The 25,700-nt window shown below is 45.5% G+C and overlaps 1 protein-coding gene across 1 annotated transcript in view; it reads left to right on the top strand.

Annotated features, from left to right (window-relative positions):
- col24a1 (collagen type XXIV alpha 1 chain) overlaps positions 1–25,700 on the top strand; it is a 106,598-nt gene that overhangs the window by 51,742 nt on the left and 29,156 nt on the right. The window contains exons 23-31 of the mRNA XM_076278093.1: positions 214–267; positions 1,243–1,287; positions 5,740–5,793; positions 7,903–7,956; positions 10,350–10,403; positions 11,470–11,523; positions 17,177–17,230; positions 17,819–17,863; positions 19,697–19,741. Coding sequence (XP_076134208.1) covers positions 214–267; positions 1,243–1,287; positions 5,740–5,793; positions 7,903–7,956; positions 10,350–10,403; positions 11,470–11,523; positions 17,177–17,230; positions 17,819–17,863; positions 19,697–19,741 — 459 coding nt within the window. The remainder of the gene's footprint in view (positions 1–213; positions 268–1,242; positions 1,288–5,739; positions 5,794–7,902; positions 7,957–10,349; positions 10,404–11,469; positions 11,524–17,176; positions 17,231–17,818; positions 17,864–19,696; positions 19,742–25,700) is intronic.

Here is a 25,700-nt window from a genome sequence, read left to right on the forward strand (position 1 = left end):
GTGTGCTGAGAAGTGGTGTAAAAGCAAGCTGCAAATCCTCTAATGTGCTCTGTGTTAACAGGCCATTGAACGCATTTCTGTTTGTGTCTTTACTTACTTTGCCAAGGAGCATTGAAGTATGGGTAAACTGTGTTTGTGTGTGTGTGTGTGTGTGTGTGTGTGTGTGTGTGTGTGTCTGTGTGTGTGTGTGTGTGTTTATTTGCTGCTCCATAGGGAAGACCTGGGCGGAAAGGCTTCATAGGAGAGCCGGGACCTGAGGGACCAAAGGTAAAACTCTTCATTCGTTTGAAATTACACTTCTTTGTGTGTGTGTGTGTGTGTGGGCCGGAGAGGGGTGCTTAATTCTGTGAACACATCACACATGCACACACACACTCAAGCACACACACACACACACACACACACACACACACACACACACATGTGCATTTGTGTGTGCATGCAAAGAAAACACACACCCATGGACACACAGAAAACACACACACAAACACATACAAAAAAGCACACACAGACTCACACAAAAAGCACACACACACACACACACACACACACAAACACACACGCACACATGGACACACGGACACACACATGGACATACACAGAAAACACACACACGCACACACACATGCTTACACATACACACACACACCCACACACACACACACACACACACACACACACACACACACACACACACACACACACACACACACACACACATGTGTGAGCATGTTGGTCCCATATGCACTTTCTCCCTGGGTAGCCTAGCGGTGTGTCATCCATATAATAACAGGGCTAGAATCCAGACTTGTTCCCCACATTCCTTTATTGCCTCTAATTAGCCCTCATACCCACCACACGACTGGTGCCCTCACTGCTAAGACACGAGGAACGCACACTTTATTAGACTGAATTACAGCAACTAGGAGTCTTTTAGTTTTGTCTTCACACTTAGACTGTACTTAAGGCCACAAAATAAGGAGGGAAAAATGCATTGTTTGTCTTTGACATAAATATGTCAAATGCCTCATTACAACTTAGCAGGAATTCTTCTTTGGCTGTGATTGGACATAATAGCAGGTTTGTTAATGAAATGAATGTATTGAAGGAACTTGCTGTGGAGTTTTTATTGTTTGTTTGCTTGTTTTTTTGCTGAAATGATGTAACGTGTTTACAGCATGTGATTTTCACATGTCTGACACAAAACCTATATTTTTGTTGTTTATGGTGTTTTGATTACAGGGAGAGATTGGGGACCCTGGAAACATTGGAAAAAGTGGACCTCCAGTAAGTTTACTCCTGGCTTTCCTTTTTTTCAGACTCTTACTGGAGGGATGGAACTCCCATCCTGTTTTTTTTATATAATCTTTTTAGAGAGAGATTGCGCAAGATAGTTTTGGTTTTCATTAGCTACTTTCGTAGGATTGTGTGTGTGTGGGTGTGTGGGTGTGTGTGTGTGTCTGTCTGTCTGTGTGTGTGTCTGTTTGTCTGTCTGTGTGTTGCAGTGTCTACTTGTGTGTATATCTGTGTTTTCATCCATGTGTGTGACTCTATATGTGTGTCTGTGTGTTTGTGTGTATTTGTGGTCTGGCATCAAGCTTGGGGAAAGCATACAACCAGATGACTTAATTTCAGTCTCGCTTGATGTCTTGACTGGGCTCTTGACCCAGTTTCAGTTGGACAAGTATTTGGATGATTGCTGCCCTGTCATTAGTCATGAAGCAACTGTTAAACAACTCGAGAGTCAGCATCTACACAGAGAGAGAGAGAGAGAGAGAGAGAGAGAGAGAGAGTGTGTGTAAGAGAGACAGAGAGAAAGAGAGAGAGAGAAAGAGAGAGAGAGAGCCTTAAGCAGGGGGAGTAAGTTCGGTTGTTTTTGTTTACTTGCATGTTCCCATGGTGTTTGTAATAAAAAAAAAGAAAACAAGATTGTTTGCTTTTCTTGCCTTTGGGAATAGTAGTGTTTTGCCATCAAGTTAGCACATCAGGGTTCTCCCGGAAGTACGGATGCAAGCTTTTGTCGGAATTCTAGATGAAGTGGAAAAATTGCAGGATGTGTTAAAATTCTTTGTTGTAGTATGTAATATTGTGTGAAGTGTGCAGGTCTTTGCTTTGCAACAACTTTGTATCCAACACATTTAGCTCACTGTCCTGTGCATTAATTGAGACTTGATACAAATGATTGAAAAAGACTATGAATGTGATGTTACCACCCTCTTAGTTATTTCCTTCTCTAGGCCTCTATCATAATATTTGCATACTGCAGATCAACAGGATTCAGTCAGCTTGGCCTCCTGTGACTGTAGCCCGTACAAGCTCACACATGTGAAGAATTAAATTGTTACCACAGCCTGTTGGGCAGAGCAGGGATTGCAGGCCCTTTGGTTTTGCAGGAAGAGCAGAGTGGCATCTGGACCATATGGGGCGGTTTAATGAACGGCATTACGTCACTTTCCAAATAAATAAAGAAAGGACTGTCTGAAAGATGCTGTCAGTGTTCCTTAGATTAGCCACGGGTCACCTCGGATGCCCCCCCCCCCCCCCCCCCCCCCCGGGCGGGATGTGTTGCTGTCAACAGGTCACTTTTCAGAAAGCCTCTTTCAGAGTGGTACCCAAAAAGCCTTTTGATCTCTACTTTTATTGGAGGTTTTCTTTGTTCCCTATCAGTGATTTGACCTGGTGGATATGGTCACGGAGCGCTTTATGTTGGGTGACCCCAGGGTGGCCGTGATGGAAAAGAAACTCTGAGGGGATTTGTGGCCTTGTCGTGTCCAGGGCATCTCAGCTAGCCCAAGCGACCAGATGTATGTGTGCAGTCGTGTGCAGCCAGACTCAATTAAGTGCAGCCTGGCACCAAACGAGCCATCTACTGTATCTCCCAGGACAGAGCTCTTAACTTTTTACAACATGTGAGATTCAATACCCACTCTGCCCAAAGCCCAATCCATTTTACAGGTTTCATGTCATGTGAGAGATCCTTTAGCTCACTCAGCAGTCTCCAACAGATGACTCATACTGGGCAGGATGGGCTCATCAGGGGGGTAAAGGAAAGCAGAAAGATGAAAGAATACACACACACACACACACACACACACACACACACACACACTCATAGAGATCCACACCTTTAAGTAGCTGTAATTGTCAGCTCTGTGTCTCCTTCTCTCCCGGCAGCCTTGATGTCTAAATGCAGCTGAGATCCGCTTGTTGGCGAACACTTAAGGTGTTTCGTGAAGAGGCCCTGTCACGAACAACCCTCTCGAATGAGTTTCCTGTATATCCGGGATACGTGACACCACCTGTCCCACTTGGTGTTCTAATTAAGGGATTTTCTCTGCGTGTTGGGTGAGGGGTGTTGTGTGTGCGGCGGTGCTGGCCCACCGGCAGTCGGGTAACAATGAGGCTGTGTGGAAAGCTAACCGGTGTGTGCTTTAGAATGGATGTGAGTGAGTGCGCTTACAAGACAGCACTTTCTGAATCCCTATAGGACACCAACATGGGTTCTGTGTGTTTGAAATGAGAGGTTTAAAGGCAAAACATTTAAATTTGAAATTAGCATAAACAGACATGCACTGAGTGACTCAGAAGGACATTTGTTAATTTGTAATGATAGTGCTGATTGTTCGCTCTGCTTTTTGGCAGGAGTTAAGCATAGCAGTGGTAATTTGACAGTGACCACCGTGGTTTTTGGTTTAGCTGAGCATTTGCTTTTAATGTCATCATGTTTGCTATATAATAGAGGGTATTACATCACTCATGTCGCATGTCGGACTGAGTCACTGCCCCTCACACTTTTGCGCATGTTACCATGGCAGAGTTTTCTAGTGGTCGCAAGCGCCATCCACTTTTCCAGGAAGGCTTAGGGGGAGTTTCAGAAACACCACCACCAACACCACCACCACCACCACCACCACCATCACCCCATTCCACAGCCCCAATTAATACTCAGAAGTGTTGTCTAGAAGGGAACCATTTGTCTATCACTGAGTCTGCCTGCTTGTGGTATTTTCTATTTTTAAACCCGACGCAGATGTGCTCTCTGTCAAGCAGATGAGGACAGCCTTCAGAGAAAGCAGGGCTTGTAGACAAACGGGAGGGTGGACAATTCACAATAGAAAACGGCAGTGTAGATGACAGTGATGTCCAGAGATGCATTTGCACAAGAAGGGAACATGATACTCAGGATGGTCCCACACAGAGCTGTGCTGCCTCACCCTCGGGGCTTGTCCGTCTGCAGCTCTGGGTGAGCTGGTGCTGGTGGTGGCGAGCCGTGAGCCGGGCATATGTGTTTACCAGTCGTCCCTCCTAGCGTACACAGGGGGCTTCACAAAAGACTCGGCCGCAGCCACAGCTCCGCTCTGCGGTGTCTGGCATTCTGACAAAGCCGCAGCGTTTTTTCCAGACGTCTGATCTGGAAGCAATTACACCCTTTAGATTTCTCCCTGTATTTACATTATCCACTGTTTTCTTCCTTATCTTACCCTGAGAAGTGCATGTTGAAGGTCTGGGAACCGTTGTTTTGCTCTAATGGTCAAATGCCAGTGTGTTTGGGTCAGAGTGGTGGAGTGGGAAGCGGGATGTTCTGCAGAATGTAGGTTAAACATGTTGTAATGCAAAGCTCTGTGCCTCAACAAAGAGTTCTTTCTTACAGCAGTTTTCCGATATGAAGTCAAAATTGGCCGGGGGGATTTATTGCTGACGAATGTGGATCGGCTTCTATATCCCCAGGTTACATATACGCTCTGTAAGGTTTTACAAGGCCAGAGTTTTGAAAAAATACAAAGCTTTCTTTTGCAGTAAATTAATAAGTCCAATATAAAAAAAAAAGAATAGTTGAAAAGGCCAATGTTGAATGTCGAATAGTTGAACAAATCAAACCTAAATTAAAATGTCAGGTGAACGTGGTGTGAAATTTTAATCTCAAGAGAGGGATTGAGAGTTAGAGAGAGTGAGGTAGAGAGAGAGAGAAAAAAAGAGAGGGAGAACAAAACTCAAAGAAGGGCACGGAGGGGAATTCATTTGAAGTCCACAGAGGAGAAACACAAGGCAAAGACTGCAGGAAATGAATCCAAGACAGACAGCATGAGAGCTGGATGTTCAAGGAGGAATCACCCCTCTTTACACACATTCATCATTAAGAACTTAATAACAGCCATGTTTTTTGAAAAAGCGCTAAGATTGTCTGGAACGATGAGTCTGGCCCGCCAGGCAACCGCACGGACACGTCCAGAGGTGTTTGGCCTTTGTCTCTTTGATCCGACATGGGTCTGTCCCAGGTGTTACTAATATTAATGTGTGAATGGGCCGCCATGTGGGCAGAGTTAGTCGTGTGTGTCAAGTCAACATTGCTTCTGGGGATGGATGACTGGACGATCGGTCAACCCCTCTCACCCGCCAACCGCCACCTGCCCTGGGGGCGTTTGACACAGTTGGAATGACTGGATTGTCTCGTTGCTTTCTTTTTTTAGTCGGGTGACTTTTACAGCATATAGCTACATGTCTAGTACTCCATTTAAGATGCACACGGAAAACTGTCTTCATAATTCATACGGTCGTTACAGTGTAATCTATGGCTTCCTTGCATTCCTTTGTGTCAACTAAGGGTTGGAAGCAGTACAAGAGAACACTGAGTCTTTTTTTTTAAAAGTCTTGATGACGTATTATGGGTCGTGTCCACTAATTTCTTCTCATTACTCCTCTCTTTTTTCCTCTCTTCCTCTCCCGTGTCTTCTTGTGTAGGGCCCAGTCGGCCTAATTGGAGCAGAAGGGGTGATCGGAGTCCCTGGTGAAAAGGTAGAGTGGCTTCTCCTCCACTATTATCCTGTCAGAGAAGATCACCCAGGGGCAAACATCTCTTCTACATTCTCACACACACACACACACACACACACACACACACACACACACACACTCATTTGTACGTTAAAACATATTCGAACAAGCACGTACACCCTATGTAATTATCTCCTGTTAAACAAGAGAGGGGGCAAGAAAGAGAGAGAGAGAGATCAAGAGAGAGACAGAGAGAGATGGAGATGGAATGAAGAGAGACAGAGGAGCAGAATACAATGCAATGTATAGGAAATCCTCATCCAATACAATACAAGATTAAATTTAAATGCAGTCATCAAAGAGTGGTAGGAAGAGTCAAGTAGGAAAGGTCTAAAGGCAGGTGAAGACTGAGGAGACTTTGTGATATATGAGCTTTATGATCAATGTGAAATCCACATGCACAATAAGAGAAAAGAGGCCTAAAGCCAGACGTGGGATTGAATCAAACATGTACAGTATAAGAGACATAGTTAGATACAGTTGTGAGGGACACAGAAGCAGTAGTTAAGGAGGATTATCGCAGTAGAGGTGACACACACTTCAGCACAGCGTGCCACTTTCGGATCCATGACATCACTCACCGTCTGCCGTGCGTCCCACCACAGCGTGGGTCTGGAAGGGAGCTCGGCGTGTCCGTTTGCCACTGCCGTGGCGGAGGACTGGAAAAACGTTGGCTGGTTTCAATCACGCTGGCAACGCGTTGGCTGCGCAGCAATGGAACAGGGCCCCAAATCGGATCAGGCCGAACAAAAGACAGATTATGAGACTCATTAAACTCAACAGAGCTTCAGTCATGTTTTATTGAAAACAGTGTGAAAGTAATCTATGAAAATATTGTGTGCAGACGTGCATCCCAGTTGCCAGATCCCACTGAGCATGCAGAGCCTCAACTACTAACGATTGGTTACCTCTGGAATAGTACGCCTGCAGGCTTCGTGGGCTGATGTCCATGTTAAAAAAGACTTGGAAAAATAGGTGACAGTAATGCCCATCTGTCGTTGCACTGTTGCACTGCAATTAAAACATGCCTTGGTTTATTTTTTCCAAGTATTTTTGTAATGTGCTATTTTGAGTACCAGATAAAGCCTGCAGACTGTTTGACCTGTGGTTTATGAAATAGCCAAAGCAAATGCCTATCAGGTCCCATTGTTCATTGTTTTGGAATTATGGTTTGGTCCAAATTCATCATGCTCCCCTGAGTCGAGAGTAACGTAATCAAACCACAGACATATTCAATATTATCTCCTGTCAGATATGGTAGTTGTGCTCGACTTGTAATGTTTGGAAGCTGACAGCGGAGGGTGCTAGTCTCAATGCTAGTTCTGCTCTAGGGCTTATGAAAGGACCGCTAGCTAACAACTGTGCCCGTGCCTTCGCCTGACCTCAAGTCTACCCGCAGTCTCCTTGAGACCCACAGCACAGTACCGCACCTATAGCTGCTCCCGATCCTATCTTGTCCACCTGTCATCACCCACCTCAATGTGACAGGCTATGAATTCCTTTCAGGTTATATATGAACTCCATTGATTTTAATCCAATTATGCACCACGGGTACGAACTGCTGTTTCCAATACAAAGACCTGCGTAACTCCCCCCTCCACACACACAAACACGCACACACACACACACACACACACACACACACACACACACACACACACACACACACACACACACACACACACACACCCTGCCTGAAAGAAGCACAGGGAGAGAGGATTAAGATAGCAGCGTTGCATGAGTTCACCGAATAGGAGACACGTCCATCTTCTGAAGTAGTTTTATAGGTAGTGTCGTGCCGCGCATGCCTTTACTGCTGGGTCATGACATGTGCGGTGTCTGTCTTCATAGACTCCCTCGGGTGGGGGGGTGGGGGCCGCCATCTTGCCATCCTCCTCCTCCTCCTCCTCTTCTAGTATTCGTGCTTGTGTGTGCGCTCTTAAAAAAAAGTTTATGTGCCGTGCTGAGACAGAATGTTAAAGGTTGGCTGCCTCTGTGTGTGTGTGTGTGTGTGTGTGTGTGTGTGTGTGTGTGTGTGTGTGTGTGTGTGTCTGTGTGTATTCTTTCCAGGGTGACCGTGGTCCAGCAGGTCCTTTGGGTCCACCTGGAGAGAAAGGCGTGGTGGTAAGTGCCCTGCTTCGCATGTAGACCACAGTTTTCATATCCATACACGTCCATACACTAAAGTGGAATCTCCCTGGCCTAGCCAGTCCTTATACATGCACACACACTTATACACACACACGCATTAAGAGCTGTAAACCTCAAATCAAGCGTGACTGTGTACAGTAAGAATTACACGGATGGGTGGTGTGATCATGGCGAGTTAAAACATGCAATAGTATAGTTTATAGTGACATAATAGGACATGCATGCAGTGTAATGCCAGAAAGCTTCTGACTTCTGAAATCATAGGATAATAATTAAAAACTTTTATAACCTTCCTCTGCCTACAATTTGAGGAAGTACCAAATCATTTACTATCCCTTGCACAAGACTGTTTACAAATTATGTTGTTTTTCAGCAAAAAGGCCACACATTTAAATTTATAGCACTTCTAATTTATTTTTATGTTTATCTTTTTTTTTTTCAGTGTTTCTGACTATAAACTTGGGTGACCTCAACTATCCCTCCCTCTCTCTCATGATTTCTCCCTCTCTCTGTCTCTCACTCTTTCACACACACACATACACACACACACACACACACACACACATACATCTCTCTCACATTCTCTCTTTCTGTCTCTCTTGCTCTTTTTCTCTCTCTCTGCCTCTCTTTCTCACTCTCTTTCACACATGCTCTCTCTCTCTCTCTCTCTCTCTCTCTCTCTCTCTCTCTCTCTCTCTCTCTCTCTCTCATAACTGGTCATCAGTCAGCGCCCTTGTTTTCTGGTCCCCTGCCTTCCCATAATTGCTCCCATGTTACAGTGTGTGTTCTCTGCCCCATTACTCTTGAGGACAGCTTTGTGGCTTTGGTCTGCTGCCCTGTCCACACTGGCCCCAGAACTCTCTCTCCCTCTCCCTCTCCATCTCCCTCTCTCTCCCTCTCCCTCTCCCTCTCCATCCCTCTCCCTCTCCCTCTCCATCCCACTCCCATCCACTCACACACTCACACTCATGTCTATGGTCCTCATGCCTGGTCATACCCCTGGGGAGCACTGAGAACATTGCCCACCCCCTGGCAGCCTTGAACCCAGACCTGGGTGACTGCACTGCAGCCACATACTGCGCCCCCCCCACACACACACACACACACACAGACACACACAGACACACACACACTAACACACACACTAACACACACACACACACACACACACACACACACACACACACACACACACACATACACTAACACACACACACACACTCACACACTAACACACACACACACACACACACACACACACACACACACACACACACACACACACATACACTCACACACACACACACACACACACACACACACACACACACACACCATCCCTGTGGCTTCTCTTTGGCTCAGCCTGGGAGGCCTGTGGGGTGCCTGTGGCCGCATCCACGGTGCAGTTGCCCAGCTTTGCTTCCTGGCTGCCAGGTGCTGAGATGACGTTCAGCAGCCTGGGTAGAGCTGGCTGCTCCGCAAAGGAGGCCCTGCTTCTGCAGAGGGAAAGCCCTGGCTAGTCCCTGGAAGAGGCTGTGACTCTTCCAGAGAAGCTGTGGTAGGGCTTTGGGTTATGCTAGCAGCACAGAGAGTCTGGCCTGTACTAGATTTGTATTGAAATCCTTAATACATTTAGTCTGTAATTTATTAGGCATGGACCCACCTCTGCCAATGTTGATTTAGCTGTAGCACAATACTGATTTATTAAATAAGTGTATGAATGTATTATAGTGTTTATATTGTATTGGCCAAGAAAACATGAACTAAAACTATGCTTTAGAGAACATAATCCACAATGATGGAGTTAATCTTGAGATTGATATTGTGATATTGTGAGGTTGAGACTGAGATTGAGATATTTTAATAAGTCTACTAAGACCCGTGTAATGTCCAGTTTACTTGCTGTCCACTTTGGACACAATTCCACATTCTTTCTTCCTGAAGCTTTTCATCACTCAAGTCTCAGTAGTGGTTTAGCAGCTCTTGTGCGGGCTCTTGTTTAGTCATGTTTGCAGAGAGTTGAAGGCCAGCGCACAGCCAAGGACTCTGTCAGCAGGCTCTGTTTGACATTCAGCTCTGGACGGGAGGACATTTTCCCTGCACTGTTTTCTTACAAATGTCACAATGGCTACAGGTAGTCTAGAGTCTATAGAATACACACATGGGATTTAGATTGACTCTTGAAGTTCCAAGTTGGGCCTTAAGTGATAAGGCATAGTTCACAAGTCCAGCTGCTTTGCATACTGAGGTGTGATGCATTACTCTCTTTTGGTGCCTTTGCATGCCTTTGTCTCAATATGACTTATATACACCTTCCCACTGCCTTCTAATCTTGTCACCTGTCTGTGTTTTTTTTTGTATTCAAGGGGTATCCTGGCTTACCGGGAGGTCCAGGTGAATTTGGTCCGCTAGGCCCACCGGTAAGTCTTCAGAGTGCCATTAGACAGTTAGCAGACACTCCATTAGAGCTCTTTTAGCCCCCAAACACCCAATAACTCAGACAATACATGTTACATGGAGAGTATAGCTATGTGTGGATACACATACACACACACACACACACACACACACACACACACACACACACACACACACACACACACACACACACACACATACACACTCAGACAGACAGACAAGCACACACACACACACACACACACACACACACACACACACACACACACACAATGGTGGAGAAGTGTAGAAAATCTGACAAATGAAACTCTGGGAAGTGTCTGCATTCCTTGCTGATGTTTGCTGTGGAGTGTCCTGTTGTTGTGTCTCTGCCCTCAGGTGATGTGGCAGAGGGAGCCGGCTGGTCCCTCACTCTCATCACTTCTCCACCATGACATTAATGATTTTGTCAGCCTGTCTTTTGCGTTGTCTCTGTCCATCTCATTCTCTCCTTCTGTCTCTCTGTCCATCTCTCTCTTTCCTTCTCTCTCATCTGTTTCCACTTTTTACTGTCAAATAGTTGTAAACATGCTGATTTGTATTGTGTACTGTAGTCTCTGTTTCCTTCTTTATTATTTGTTGTAAATCATTTTCAATCTGCATTTTCCATGATTTTGTCAAACTGTGCAGTTTTTCTTTTGGTTGCTGTAAACAATTTGCAAGTTGAAATTTATTCTTTTTTTTTTGTTGTTGTTGTTTTGTCTTGTTTTTTTGGGTAGTCCCCTCTTCCATTTCCATGTGGTCGTGGCTCCTGTAAACATTTAAATGGAACGGGAAGCCTCCTTATAAATGATCAACACTCCTGAGGCAGGAGGCGGCTGAATGTAAACACTGTGTAGTGTTCTGCTGGCCGGGCGCATCGCTATTCTCTGGGCTCGCTTGCGCGCACTCATTGGCCGTGACAATCACGCGCCGACGGTTACGGCTCCTTGGCTTTGAAATCCGTCTCTATCAGGTTGGATGTTCCGCGTTCGTTTGATGTAATGAAACCCCCACTCCCCCTTCCCCATCTTCTCTCTTTGATTTTAGGGTCCACCAGGTCCGAGAGGAACGGCGGGTATTCGAGGACCAAAGGGCAGAAGGGTAAGAGAACACCCCCATAACCCCCTTCTTTAACCCAGCCCTGTAGAACAATCTGTCTCAGCCTCTTGTGTCAGTAAGTGGTGTGAGTGTTGATGGGCAATAGAGTGCTGGCTCTCAGGGTTCAGGTGATGTTTGTGGAGGGTGGTGAGGGGGGGGGGGGGGTGTTAAAGAGCAGTTATCCTCACACAGCTGTGTTCTGTTTTAAATTAACACAACTGATCCACAGGTCAGTGCACAGGACCTGTTAAGCGTTTGGGAGTTTATGTTTTAGAATCAGTGTCACTCATTTTTGTATTGGTGGTCAATCCATTTAGGGTTTTATGGCTGTGTTTGTGGGATGACCCAAATTGGGAGCTTCCACTTGGAAGGGTATGCTAGTGAGACACCTGGTGGTAGGATAGCATATTGCATGCAAAGTGTGCAGTGCGCAAGGCCTGAGGCCACATTTACACTTCATAACATAAGAACATAAGACGTCATTTCATGCGTCTTATGTTCAGATAATATCCAGATGTGACTTAACCACATTGGATTTGTGCGTCACATTTTCACCAAGTCTCTTCAAGTCTGCTGAAATGTGTATGTGGAAATGGTGTATAAGTGTTTAAGTGTATAAGTATATCTTATATAAGTATTAGTATCTCTATTCATTTTTGGCACAGTGTTACATTACATTGTTTTTTTACTGATGTTTGACATTGTGGAGATGTATCCAGAGGAGTATCTGCTGTTGTTGAGCTATTTGCGTCTTTGTAAATGTATATTTTTATGTGCGCATGTGTCTGTGAGTGAGTGAGTGAGAGAAAGAGAGAGAGAGAGAGAGCTGCAGAGAGCGGGAAGTACAGTTAACACCTAGCAGGGCCCTCAAATGGACGTATTTATCCAATGGCTTTTCTCAGCTGGAAGTGGTCTCTGGCAGCAAACTGTGGAACGGGCAGGGACTGGGCATTACCGGGATTCATTAGCTTTCCTTTGGGCAGAGGCACCAGGAATGACGAGGCTCTCCTGAATGTACTCTACTGTCCAGGGACCTATTAAAAGAGCCTCGGCCACTGCCCACTGCCAGCTCTGTTCTCACCCCTCTGTGCCCTCTTCGCCATGGTGTTTCACACTCGAGTACCAGGCTGCTCGGCAGGCAGCCCCTCTCCCAGCCATGCCAAGACCAATGCCCGTGCCTGTGTAGGGCCAGAGAGAGAGAGAGAGAGAGAGAGAGAGTCTCTCAGCTGTGCCAACACCAATGCCCGTGCTTATGGAGGGCCAGAGAGAGAGAGAGAGAGTGTCTCTCAGCTGTGCCAACACCAATGCCCGTGCCTGTGTAGGGCCAGAGAGAGAGAGAGAGAGAGAGAGAGAGAGAGAGTCTCTCAGCTGTGCCAACACCAATGCCCGTGCTTATGGAGGGCCAGAGAGAGAGAGAGAGAGTGTCTCTCAGCTGTGCCAACACCAATGCCCGTGCCTGTGTAGGGCCAGAGAGAGAGAGAGAGAGTCTGTCAGCTGTGCCAACACCAATGCCCGTGCCTGTGTAGGGCCAGAGAGAGAGAGAGAGAGAGTCTCTCAGCTGTGCCAACACCAATGCCCACGCCTATGGAGGGCCAGAGAGCGAGCGAGAAAGAGAAGCAAGTGCGGATTGTTAACATGAAATGTAGAGTGTGCCTAGACACTCCTGGCTTCTCTGTGCCTTGCACCTGGCTTCTCTGCGTCTTACTTTCCGTCTCCATCTTCTTCCTCTGTATCCTCCTCTTTCAGCACTCCTGTATTCAACTCCTTTATCCATTTGTCCTCCTCGCTCTCCCTCTCCCTCTCCCTCGCTCTCCCTTATTCTCCCTCTCTTTCCAAACATCCTGAGAGAGTCATTTTTGTGAGTACAAAGCTGCATTCTGACATGCACAGAATCCTGTTATAGCAAATGTGTTGTGCACTAACTAAGCTGCGTGCAAACAGTGCATGTTGTAGCAGCGATGAGTTGAACTTGCCAGGGCAGCTGTAGTGTTAACGGTGTTCAAAAAGAACAAGAGCATTTTACAATATTAGGGAAAGATGTTTGTTTTGGTATAAAAGCATTCTGTGCTTTTGTGTGTTTTTTAATATGGCCATTGGAAGTCTCATTAGGTAGCTCACACATCTCGTTACAAGCCTTTTGTAAATATCTCGCTCACCTCACAAACACACAAACACACTCTCCACACACACACACATACACACACCTACACACAATCATACACACACACACACACACACACACACACACACACACATGCTCACGCTACTCTGGAAGGGTTTTTCTCATCGCACAAACACATGGCAGCACTTACGAGCGCACACACACACACATACACACAAACACACACACACACACACACACACACACACACACACATAAGGCCATATTTATGTTGTTTGCACTAATCCTCAGCGTATACATTAGAGCTGTGCGGCTTCATTTCCTGGTTGCCTTTAAATGCTTCCTCTGACCTCGTGCCAAGAATAACCAGGTTGAGACAATGTGCTCTGGAGTTCCTCTGGTAATTAAGACTCACACTGTGTGTGATGAGTGCTAGCCGATTGCAAGGGAATGTTTGGGCGTTTGAAAAAAGCCAAATACGGAGTGCTAATTGCTGTTCTCATGACAAGTTGCTTTTGGTATGCTGTTGTCATTCACAAACACATGTGTCTGTTTGTGTGTGTGTGTGTGTGTGTGTATGTGTGTGTGTGTGTGTGTGTGTGTGTGTGTGTGTGTGTACTGTATGTATGTGTGTGTGTGTGTGTGTGTGTGTGTGTACTGTATGTGTGTGTGTGTGTGTGTGTACTGTATGTGTTTGTGCGTGTGTGCATGTGACCCAGTTTTTTTTTCTGTTTTAACACACAAACATTTTCTGAAAATGGTTTTATGCAATACCAGTGTAAAGTGTTCAGTGTGTGTGTCTGTGTGTGAACTGATGGCACAGCATAGCACAGCCCTCGATAATGATCTTAATGATTTAACAGGAGCAACAGCTAACCCATGCCAGACACAGCTCCAGTCATGACTGTATGTGTTATCTGAGTCATTAAGGCTCATCATTCCCCCATTTGGATATTTATCAACCTGTGGAGTCCAGAGGGCAAAATAACAAGCCTGACACATTCCCAGAATGCACACCTTTATCTACACGACACCGTCGTAAACAGCGTTTTATGCTCAAGCCGTAAACCACTGGCCTCACAACACAGTCCACATCAGTTAGGTCGTGATCATAAAAAAAATCACCTCTCCAGTCAGTGCAGTCAATCTGAGGAGAGGTGTCCTGATAACCTTCAGTGCTTCATAAAACAGCCAGATGTGTTGGGCACTTTATGGACTCCGGTCATAATGATGGAGAGTGCAAGACACCTTGAGGATTCACAGGAGCAGGCCAGAAGAGCGTACATAAGCCTGGCCTTGTGATGCACGCTAGGCTGTAATAACTGACGGCCTCAGTGTGGGTGCTAGTGTGTCAGGCGTAGTCCCGAAGCTGATGGGGATTCTGTTATGTAAATGTTTTCACTCTCTCCATACTGTAGCCTGTTTAAATAAAGAGAGAGGGAAGGTATCGCACGTAGGGCCCCGAGCTGAATTCACTCTGCAGAATGGGAAAGCGGATCTTTTTCCATTCGTCGAAAATTAAAAATCCTGGCTGGCTCGCCCCTCTGCTAGTTAGGTCCAATGAATGAGGCTTTCATGCTCATAATCCAGGGGAATATGTGGATTTGTTGTGCAAAGATGGTTATTTTCAAAAGGAACTGCGTTTGGCCGGGCCGTGATTTATCTGCGCTGAGCTGTCGTTCGTTTTGTTTGGCCTTAAAAACAGTAGCTCGGCGCTCGTTTGCTTTGGCCCCGGCGGCTGGTGGCTACCTGCCTGGTGGTTATGCTATCTCACTGCCTCAGAAATAGAGCTCTGTGATGAGAGCTCAGGTAGCGCGGACTGAATAAGTGATATTTGTCAGTATTCAAATGAGTGAGGGACTGTGAATAAGTAAATGAATGAATTAATAGGTTTAGATTACTTTGTATTGAGAGAGAGAGAGAGAGAGAGAGAGAGAGAGAGAGAGAGAGAGAGAGAGAGAGAGAGAGAGGATGGGAGAAAGCACGAGACTGTTTGCATTATGAAACTGAGGGAAGTGTGAGTTGAAAATAAATGACAGAGAAAGGCAGAGATCCCCTGAAGGATGCCTTGGGGCCTTTCACTGGGAGTGACCTACAGAGAGGAGAGTGAGGGACAAGAGAGAGAGATAGAGAAAGATTGCTGCAAAAGGGAAAGAGATAGACAGAAAGAAGAGCTTGTAAAGAAGGAGAGAGCTACAGTACGTGACACACTAGACTAAACACAGGAGAGCACATCAAAGGCCAGCTGCCTGCTGAAATGCCTATCTGGACTGCTATCAGTGTGTGTGTATTGGGGAGGGGGGCTAATGGAATTTTTTTGATGTACAGGACTCAGGTAAGCTTCACCTGAGGGTTGGATATTTCCTTAAGGATCTTGTGTTCATGTGTGTGTGTGTTTGTGTATGTGTGTGTGTGTATGTGTGTGGGCCAGTGAAGTTCTTCCACACCTGTGTGTGATGAGCGATAGCCGATTGCAAGTGAATGTTTGGGAGTTTGAAAGAAGCCAAATACGGAGTGCTAATTGCGGTTCTCATGACAAGTTGCTTTTGGTATGCTGTTGTCATTCACAAACACAGATTGTCCTGTTACACAATAATAATAATAATTATTATTCCATACCAATGTTGCCCAACGGTGTCTTAAGGACCTAGCTTTGTGCACTAGAGTACAGTCATGCTGGAACCGAGGAGGGTTTCCCTGGATTGTTCCCAAAAGGTTGTAAGCATAGAATTGTCCTAGTTGTCAAAGTATACTGAAGCATTATGATTTCCCTTCACTAAGCCCAAGTCCAGCCCCTGAGAATACATCATCATTATCATTATCCTCATTAACCCTCCACCAGCATGACTGAACACAAGGCACAAAGCAAATTCCATAAAGACACATTTAAGTGATTTTGTTTCGGAGAACTTGACTGGCATGGAGAGAACATGATTCTTTACACAATCAAACACCTTTTGGGATGAACTAGAACAGGCATTGCGAGGCAGGTTTCTCTCCTCCTCTCGATGTATGGGCATAAATTCCCACAGATACTCCAAATTGCTGTGGAAAGCCTTCACAGATGAGTGGAAGCTGTTCTAGTTGCGAAGGGGGAACTGATTCTACATGAATATCTATGGATTTAGAATGGGATGTCATTGAGGCTGCTGTGGTGTAATGGCAGGCATCCTAATACTTTTGTCTGTATATACATACAGTATGTGGTGTGCGCGCGCGTGTGTGTGTGTGTGTGTGTGTGTGTGTGTGTGTGTCTGCTATTCTTCTTTGTTTCCTTGCATCTCTGTGTGTGTGTATCTATCTATGCATATGTGTGTGTGTGTGTGTGCGCGCGCTTGCGTGTGTATGCTTTTGGAAGTGCGCCTTCTCAAACATATTGCTATTATCTGGGTTTCTCTTTACCTGACTTGTGCATGCATGCATCATTGAAGCAGACAGCAGTAACAGCATTTGTGTGTGTGTGTGTGTGTATGTGTGTGTGTGTGTGTGTGTGTGTGTGTGTGTGTGTGTGTGTGTGTGTGTGTTTTTCTCTAGGGCCCCAGAGGTCCAGACGGTCCTATAGGAGAGCCAGGGCCAGAGGGCATGAAGGTAATCCTCCTCCTCCCTTACCTAACTACTCCACCCTCCCTCCTCTCTCTCTCTCTCTCTCTCTCTCTCTCTCTCTCTCTCTCTCTGGATCCTTTCATCCCAGCACAATCACACACACACACACACACAGAGACACACACATGAATACAAAAACACACATGCATATACACGCTCAGACATGCACACACACACACACACACACACACACGCACACACACACACACACACACACACACACACACACAAGTATCCCCCCAAATGCACACACCCCACTAACAGAGCTCTGCACTGCCTACTTGCACTCCTTGCACTTTTTCCCTTATTGTGTCAACCCCGCTGCTGATGGATTGAGGGCAGAGATGGACAGCACTGCCCTGTGCAGAAAGACATTCATGCCACTGAGTCTTGCCGGAGAGGCCTGGCACTAGCCAAGCTGAAGCGGTCAGGGTTAGGTGGATGGGTTGTGCTGGTGTTGGGTGGATGGTGGAGTTGTGCAGGAGCTGTGCTGTGAGTAAATGTGTTTTCCGCCTGTCTGCTCCTCTCTCTCTCTCCCTCTCTCTCTCTCTCTCTCTCTCTGTTTCTGTGTAGGGTGAGCGAGGGGATCCAGGGAAGAAGGGAGGACTTGGATTCATCGTAAGTTCTGCTTGGTTTGTTTCCTAGTGACTGTCTCTCCTTCCCTTCTCTTTCTTACTCTCTCTCCCTCTCTCTCTCTCTCTCTCTCTCTGTCTCTCTCTTTCACACACACACATACACACACACACACACACACACACACACATAAACACAAACACACACAGTTTGCCAAGGCAGCAGAGAGACTTCTCCAAGCACTGTGAGCCTGTCTGAACACAACTCTCAGGAGGCCGAGCTGGACAAGGCCAAGCTTAGCCTCAGGCCTCAAGAACGTGCCTGCTTTATTTTTAACTCTCGTTTAAGTGTGTGTGTGTGTGTGTGTGTGTGTGTGTGTGTGTGTGTGTGTGTGTGTGTGTGTGTGTGTGTGTGTGTGTGGTGTGTGTGTGTGTAAGAGAGAGAAAGAGGGAAAGAGAGATGGAGAAAGAGAAAGAGCATGTTAGACTTATTGTGTCTGTTGATGTATGTTTGAGTGTGTGTCATTGTATTTGATTGTGTGTGTGTGTGTGTGTGTGTGTGTGTGTGTGTGTGTGTGTGTGTTTTGGGTCCAGACCGGGCTCATGTGTGTGTGTCTGGGACTGGAGGCTAGTAAAGATGACAGGGCAGCATGATCTCAGCGGCGCTCCTCCTGTGATTTACCACAACAATAACGCGCCAGAGCGCCGGCCTGCTGGGCGTCCACGCCAACCGATCTGCTCGGGTCGCACCACTCTATGCACCCATGTGGGAGGCACACACACACACACACACACACACACACACGCAAGCACAGACGTAAAGCGCCACTCTGATACCTTAACACATGGGCTGTTTTTCCTCTCTCTATTTATTTTCCTACCCTGTAGAGTGGCGTATAAATTAAAAGGTGAGCCTACGGCTGCAATAACCTGACATTTTTTAAAGTGCCGTTAAAAAGGGCATTGCAGAGGTTTTAATTAACATTTTATTCTTTTACAGACCCTTTTTACATAAAGGTGTGTTTGATTAAAACTCTCGACTCAATTAAATGTTGGCTATCGCTGGCATAGAACTGGATGGCTGTCAGTCACTGGAAGAGAACAGGGCTTCTTGTCTTGGATGAATAGACAACAGAGTGGAAAAAATCCCCCCCCCCCACCTCCTCTCTCTCTTGCCATGTTTTTTTGTTCAGAAGCGGTGCTTACTCCTTAGTTTCCCCATCGAGACTGTAGTTTCCATGATTCACAACGCTTTTATTTGGCCGTTGCGTTACAGAGGAAACAGGAGCTGGATTCCGGCTCAATTTTTTCCAAATGTACTCTATGAAGAAAAAACTGCAATCTCAGAAGAAAGTGATATCCAGAAGCTGTAAAATTCCTCTGGTTTTCCAGAACCCCAGCGCATTTTTTTAGTGCCTAGGACAAGGAGTTGAAGGTCTTGATTTAACCTTTCTAAAGTTTCACCTGAGAAGACAGGAAGAGGGGGAAAAATCATAACACCGTTACAGTACAGCTTACAGCTCTCGAACAAGCATTCAAGCATTCAACTCATTCAACTCAGAGGCATTGGGGTGGGTGTGCACGTGAATGCACAGAATCAGAGCTCATCATGCAACCCCCCCGGCAGGCATCTGTAAACATCTGTAAACATCTGGCTGTGATGCCTCCGTGTTGCTGTGGAAAATGTGACCTCACTCTCAGCTATTCAGCCCCCGCTGTAGTGCGAGAGCATGCTCTCAAAGCTCATGAGATTAATCTGCCCCGTCGTTACACTGTAACTGACCTCCACTACACCAGTAATGTTAGCTTGTGTCACTGACCTACACATCACCGTTCACTGTCGTTTCTGCTGTCCACCTCATGCTGTGTGCTTCCGCAGGGCAAGGCGGGAGGTCCGGGGAAGAGAGGGCCACCTGGCAGTCCGGTGAGTACCAATCCAGATACTTTGATCTGTCTTGAAAAATGTTTATTTTTTTTTTAAATCTTTACTTTAATTGTCGTTGTTTGTCTAGATTGTGAGCAGGGAAGATTTAATGTTGCAGTGTGAAATGCAGTTGAGTGCTCTTAGAGCCATTTATCACCGATTTCAAGATCAGAACTCTGGGCTATATTTTAACGGTCTGAAACGGAAGTGTCTGCGCAAAACGCAAGTCACTTTGTGGGCGGATCTTGGGCGCTGATGCTATTTTACTGGCGGGATATTTGACTGTTGCGCCCGACGCAAATCTAAAATGGGGTGGTCTGAAGTAGCTACATTAATCATGGGTGTGGTTTGGGCGTAATGTGCAATAAACCAATCAGGGCGTCATCTCACATTCCCTTTAACAACCGGCAAGCTTGTTCCATAGCTGATAGCTATTATGGTGGCATATTTGCGCTATAATTTTACTGTTCAGTTAGGAAAGGTCAGCTATCGATTTTTCCTCTTGACAAAATGTAATACAGAATTGTCACAAAGACATACTTTCCGATGTTTTGGGATTACTCTCACTGAATCACGAGATTATGAATGCATGGTGATATTTTTGCTATGTACAATGTAATCTAACATTACCTCTCTATAGACAATGCATATCTTCTGTCAGTTAATCTCTTCTCTCCCATATTGCCGCTGGGGCATTTGGGTTAAATGGCATCGGCATGCAATTCAACATCACGTCTCCTTAAGTCATCTAATATTTTCTAATTTATGTCATCAACACATCCTTGATTCGTGAAAATGTGTACGCTAGATTTATGCCTATTTTTTTCACATCTTAATGGACACCACACTGATTTCCCTCGAGTGGTAATATTTTTGTGGCGAAGTGTGCGTTCCGCAGCACAGGCGGCCTGTGAGAAACAGTTTCCAAGTTGACCTAACTTTCAACTCTGCACAGTATATCCCATTAACTGCATGACAGTAGGCTATTTACAATATTTTCTGTTAAGTAGAGTTTGTAAACACTTTATCATCAACTTAATACACGCACAACATTCGGTTGAGCAGGAGAGAGAATAACAATGAATGGGTGCAGCAACTACAGAAATTGTAGCCATACTTGCTGCTTTCTTGTACTATTTGCTGGTTAACAGCACATAAAAGCTGATTTAAGCTAATTCACTAACTCAAGACTTTAAGGCCATCATGGATATAAAACGTTTTTTGAAAATAACGAAAGGATGGAGGGAACATAACAAAGCTCGGAGTTATTTCAGATGGGCTACAACAAGGTAGGCAAAATTGTGGTGCTTAAAACCTTAGCGCAGCTGGAATAATGCTTAGGCTGATGTTAAAGCGCACGCGATGTTTAAAGCCATACACAACGGTAAATTGGAACAACACTAAAGGTAACTTTAGCCTTTATAGGGCTGTATAAAGTTGTCCAAATTAATAGGTCATAATTAGGCGTTGTTGTTGTAAAGATATTGCATGTATATAGGCTACTCAATTTTTAGGTCACCAATGCACGAACAAAACCGGGAAATATTATCAAGGCTTTGAATGTTTCCGTCTGTGCATGGGGGTGTCTGTAGATTGGTGTGTAACGCATTCATTCATGCAGGCCTGTGGTCATGCATGCGCCCTTAAAATAACATCTGCATTTGCGCCACAGACTTTAGACCAGGGAGTTCCTGGTCTGTGGCGGAATTGTTTTCTGAAACTGCAAAATATCAACAGTGAACGTTTGCGCCGGAACACGCCCCGTCTTTTCGGTGAACCTCCCGGTGGGCGCAATCGAATTCCCTAATTTACAGGCACGTACCTGTGGAGGGAAAATTCCAATATGCGCTGACTGCAAAATAAGAAAGACAAAAGCGTGATACAAAGTCAATTGCGCTGGGACGCATGATAGAGCCCCAAGTGTGTATAGGACACATACATACATAGGCTATGGGCTAGTGTATGTGTGTTTGGGTGTGGGTGTGTATCACCAATTACAAGATCCAAACTCTTTGACCTCAGTGTGTGTGTGTTTGTGTGTGTGTGTGCGTGTGCATATATGCGTGTGTCTGTACAGGTGTGCTTGTGTGTGTGTGTGTGTGTGTGTGTGTTTGTTTGTGTGTTTGTGTGTTTGTGTGTACTAGTGCAGTGCCCGTTCAAACATGCTATTCCTGTAGCCCAATTACATGCCTGCAGGTAGGCCTGCTTTAAAAATAGGATGATAGGGAAAAACATAATTCCAGGTAAGCATTCAATAATGAATAGGCCTACAGATAATATAATAATATAATAAATGTGAAGTGAGCAGAATTTAAGCATGGCTGCATGTGACATTTTTTACAAATCAAAATGACATAATCCTAACAGCTGTTTTGAGTCAAGGCTATATGGTTAGCCTATTGAATAACTTGAACTTGAGAAAACAAACCATTTTGTGGAATGATGCATCATATGGAATTTGCAACGGTGTGACTCAAAAACAGTCTCTGGTGGCCTATAAGTGACATCACACTCTGTCTGCCACTCGTTGCTTGTCGCTGGTTATGCTTTGCATGTGTGGCATTCTGAGACGTTCTTTAATTCGGGACCGTTATCGCTCGTTTCAATTTAGGACCTTGCAGTTGGAATTGTCGTTTGTTTATTCAAAGTCTAAAGACAGTCCAAAGTAACCTGGGCTATTCATAAGTGACATCACACTGTCTGCCACTCGTTGCTTGTCGCTGGTTATGCTTTGCATGTGTGGCATTCTGGGACGTTCTTTGATTCGGGACCATTATCGCTCGTTTCAATTTAGGACCTTGCAGTTTGAATTGTCATGTGCTTATTCAAAGTCTAAAGACAGTCCAAAGTAGCCTGGGCTATTCGAAGTGTCCGCTTATTGCACATCATTTTTTACGTCATTTTGAAGAGCCACTGCATAGCCTACCTGTGTGTGTTGGCATGTTGGCGTGTTGTTGCAAAATCCGTGGAGTTATCTTGCACTCGCTTAAGTTTTTACCCGTGTAACCTACACTGATCCAATTCTGCCAAAGCCCTGCTTCTATCCTCACTGGTAGCTTTAGCTTACAGTCCTACAGTGCTGTGTGGGAGGGGGAGTGGCTAGCGGCCAAAGCCAATGCGTGCTACCGATATAGGCTATTTAACGATATCTTTTGCATTTCTTATCCAAACAACGTCAAATTTGGCAGTGCACTTACTCATGCCTGTAGCAAGTTTGTAATCAGTCTGACAAACTGTCAGCAAGATATGCGTGCCACAGACACACACACACACACACACACACACACAGACACACAGACGCTTCTTGCTTTATAGATAGATGTGTGTGAGTATGTGTGTGCTTTGGAAGGGGAGGGGGGTGCCCAAACCATTTCAGATCTCACATCAATCAGAACTAGCTTCTTACTCACCTGCAGAGTTCAAAAGTTGGCAGAGATTAGTTGGGACGCCTCCCCTCTTCAAACAGTGTGCTGGCTGCTGACCTCACGTCTTCCAGCTTTTTTTTTCCACCCGTTGTCTTGGCACAGATGTGGGTGCATTTGTGTCATTCATAGTTCCTTAACCTTGAAGAACACTCGTATACCTGTGTGCACTTGCTAGGCTCCAGCTTTGGCTAGCGTCTCTTGGGCTGCTGTTATTTGGAAAGGCCTTGTGTGGGCATCAAGAGAGATTTAATGTTTCAATGCTCTGGGTAAACATGGGGCAGGCTTTATTATGGCATGTTTTATGGCATTTGTCCCATTTGAAAGTTGCAAAAGCTGCATCTGAAAGGTGTGTTTTGCCTGTTGCATCTCAAACAGAAAGGAGAGGACAGTCTCATTGTCTTCTCTAACTACCCCACATATCTGCTGACCTGCGGAGAGCCCGCATCGCCCCAGCAGCAGGGACCCATCCTTGAGTCGTCCCCACCTCCTCCTCTCCTCTCCTCTCCTCTCCTCCTCTCTTCTCCTCTCTAGTGCTTTTGTAAGCTCGTTTTTCAAGTGACAGTGGGGGATATGATGACAGTTCAGTGACTGCGGCCTAAACCCTGGCTGGCCCCAATGAAACAACACTCACGCATTGTCTTAAACTCACAGAGAGCAGAACAGACCAGTCCCCGAGCCGTGCCGTTTGTTTACCAGCGTAATGAAACGATTAACATCAACACAGATCCTCCAGCAAACTGGCCGAAAGACCCAATTTCTTCTTTGTCTTTTCTCCCCACTCCTTTCTTCTCTCGCTCACTCACTCGCCCCCTCCTTCTCGCACCCTCAATCCAGTTTGCATCTTCTCTCTCTCGCTCTCTCTCCATCATGCATTACCACTCGTCTCCTGGAGTTATAGCGCCCTCTAGTGTTAGTCTGAGCAACATGCTATGTTGCAACTGGCAAGTCGCATTTAGAGGAATTCAGTCAAGGCCAAGGCTGCACATCAGTACTTTATATGGGATCATCTCAGCAGCTGTCCTGCAGGATATATTGAAGTATAGCGGAAAGCTATGATTACTCCGTCATTATGTCATTTTTACTTCAGGTATATGAGCTCATTCCACGGTCAGTATACCACATTAAATGCGCCTTTATTTTTACATGTCCAAACATATGTTTGGTAATGAGAGCTATCAGAAGAGGGACAGGATTTACAGTTTGTTTGGAGCCGACCAAGAAGGCTAATTAGAGCTTACGTGCAGCGTTGTGCCGTGATTTACTCTACATTTGAGTGTCTTCAGGTGGGCCCTGAAGACACGGCACCACTCTATAAATTCAGCTCTGAAATCACCATGGTTATATGGTCTGTTTTTCGACAAGAAACTGTCTGAAAGGAGATAAAGGAGAAAGCATTTGGTGCAGTGTGTCCCTCGAGACACAGAGAACAAAAATGGGAGACATTCCACTGTGGGCCATTACACACAGTAGGGGCATTCCTTTGGCTGTTCTGATCAAAAACTTGGCACAGACCATCTGGGTCTTCCTACATGTTTTTGTCTTATTGAGTTGCGCTCAGTTACCAGCCATGGTTTATGCAAATGTAGATAAGGCTTGTCCCAAATATTTTTGGATGGAAATGCAAGCCTGGTTATTAAAGTTCAGAACGACTGTCTTCATAAAAGATACACCGATGAAAGATAGGGACAGACAGAAAGAGAAAGAGAGAGAGAGACAGAGAGACAGACAGAGAGAGACAGACAGAGAGAGACATATAAAAACGCCAGAGGCAGGAAGTTCAATCATCCTCATCCTTGCTGGGCGGCCAGAAAGAGAAACACACACAGAGAGATAGAGAGAGAGAGAAAGAGAGAGAGAGGAGAGAAAAAAAGACAGCTCAAGCTGGCCCCTGCTGGGTCTGCTTTGTTTCCAGCTTGTCCTTTTTTGGGATGGATGGAAACTGAACAGGCGAAAAGGCTTGAGGTCCAGTGCAAGTGGAGCTCTTGGTGATGAGAGATTAGTGGTTTACATCCCATTAGGCCTGCCCAGCGGAGATAGGGCCCTGGAAGCCTTTCAAAGGCTTTATTTGGAATGATATTTAATAGAGGCAGAAAGCATATTAAGAGCATTAGGCTGATAAAGCCTTTAAGCTTGCCACAAGGTGTCAAGAGTTGGCCTCTAGGCCCCCAACAGACAGGCTCTTTTTCCCTCTCTAGATCTGATTGCCTTAATGAACTGTTATTGAGCGTGAGATTCAGTTCGGTGTCAAGCTCTAATTCAGTAACAGTAAGAAATGGATTGCCAATAGATTTTGCTGTGCGTGGGCACTACTTTGGACCACTGGTTTAGAAAAATATTTTGATTCTAATCTTGGGATACATAGATTCTCTTCCCCTGTACATTAGCACGCATTACTTAATGGACGTGAGATTGTATGAGTAGTGTTAAATATCACCTGTTTTTCCGTCCCATGTGCCTAGTTTCAATATGGTGTAGTGAATATGGTGTAGTGAAGTACAGTTGTTCCATCAACCTACACATTTAATGCATTTAAC

The sequence above is a fragment of the Alosa pseudoharengus genome, unplaced genomic scaffold (genome assembly GCF_046254945.1).
Source record: "Alosa pseudoharengus isolate Yale_2024_CS ecotype anadromous, Long Island Sound unplaced genomic scaffold, YU_APseudo_1.1 YU_APseudo_1.1_scf_11, whole genome shotgun sequence".
NCBI classification, from domain to species: domain Eukaryota; kingdom Metazoa; phylum Chordata; class Actinopteri; order Clupeiformes; family Clupeidae; genus Alosa; species Alosa pseudoharengus.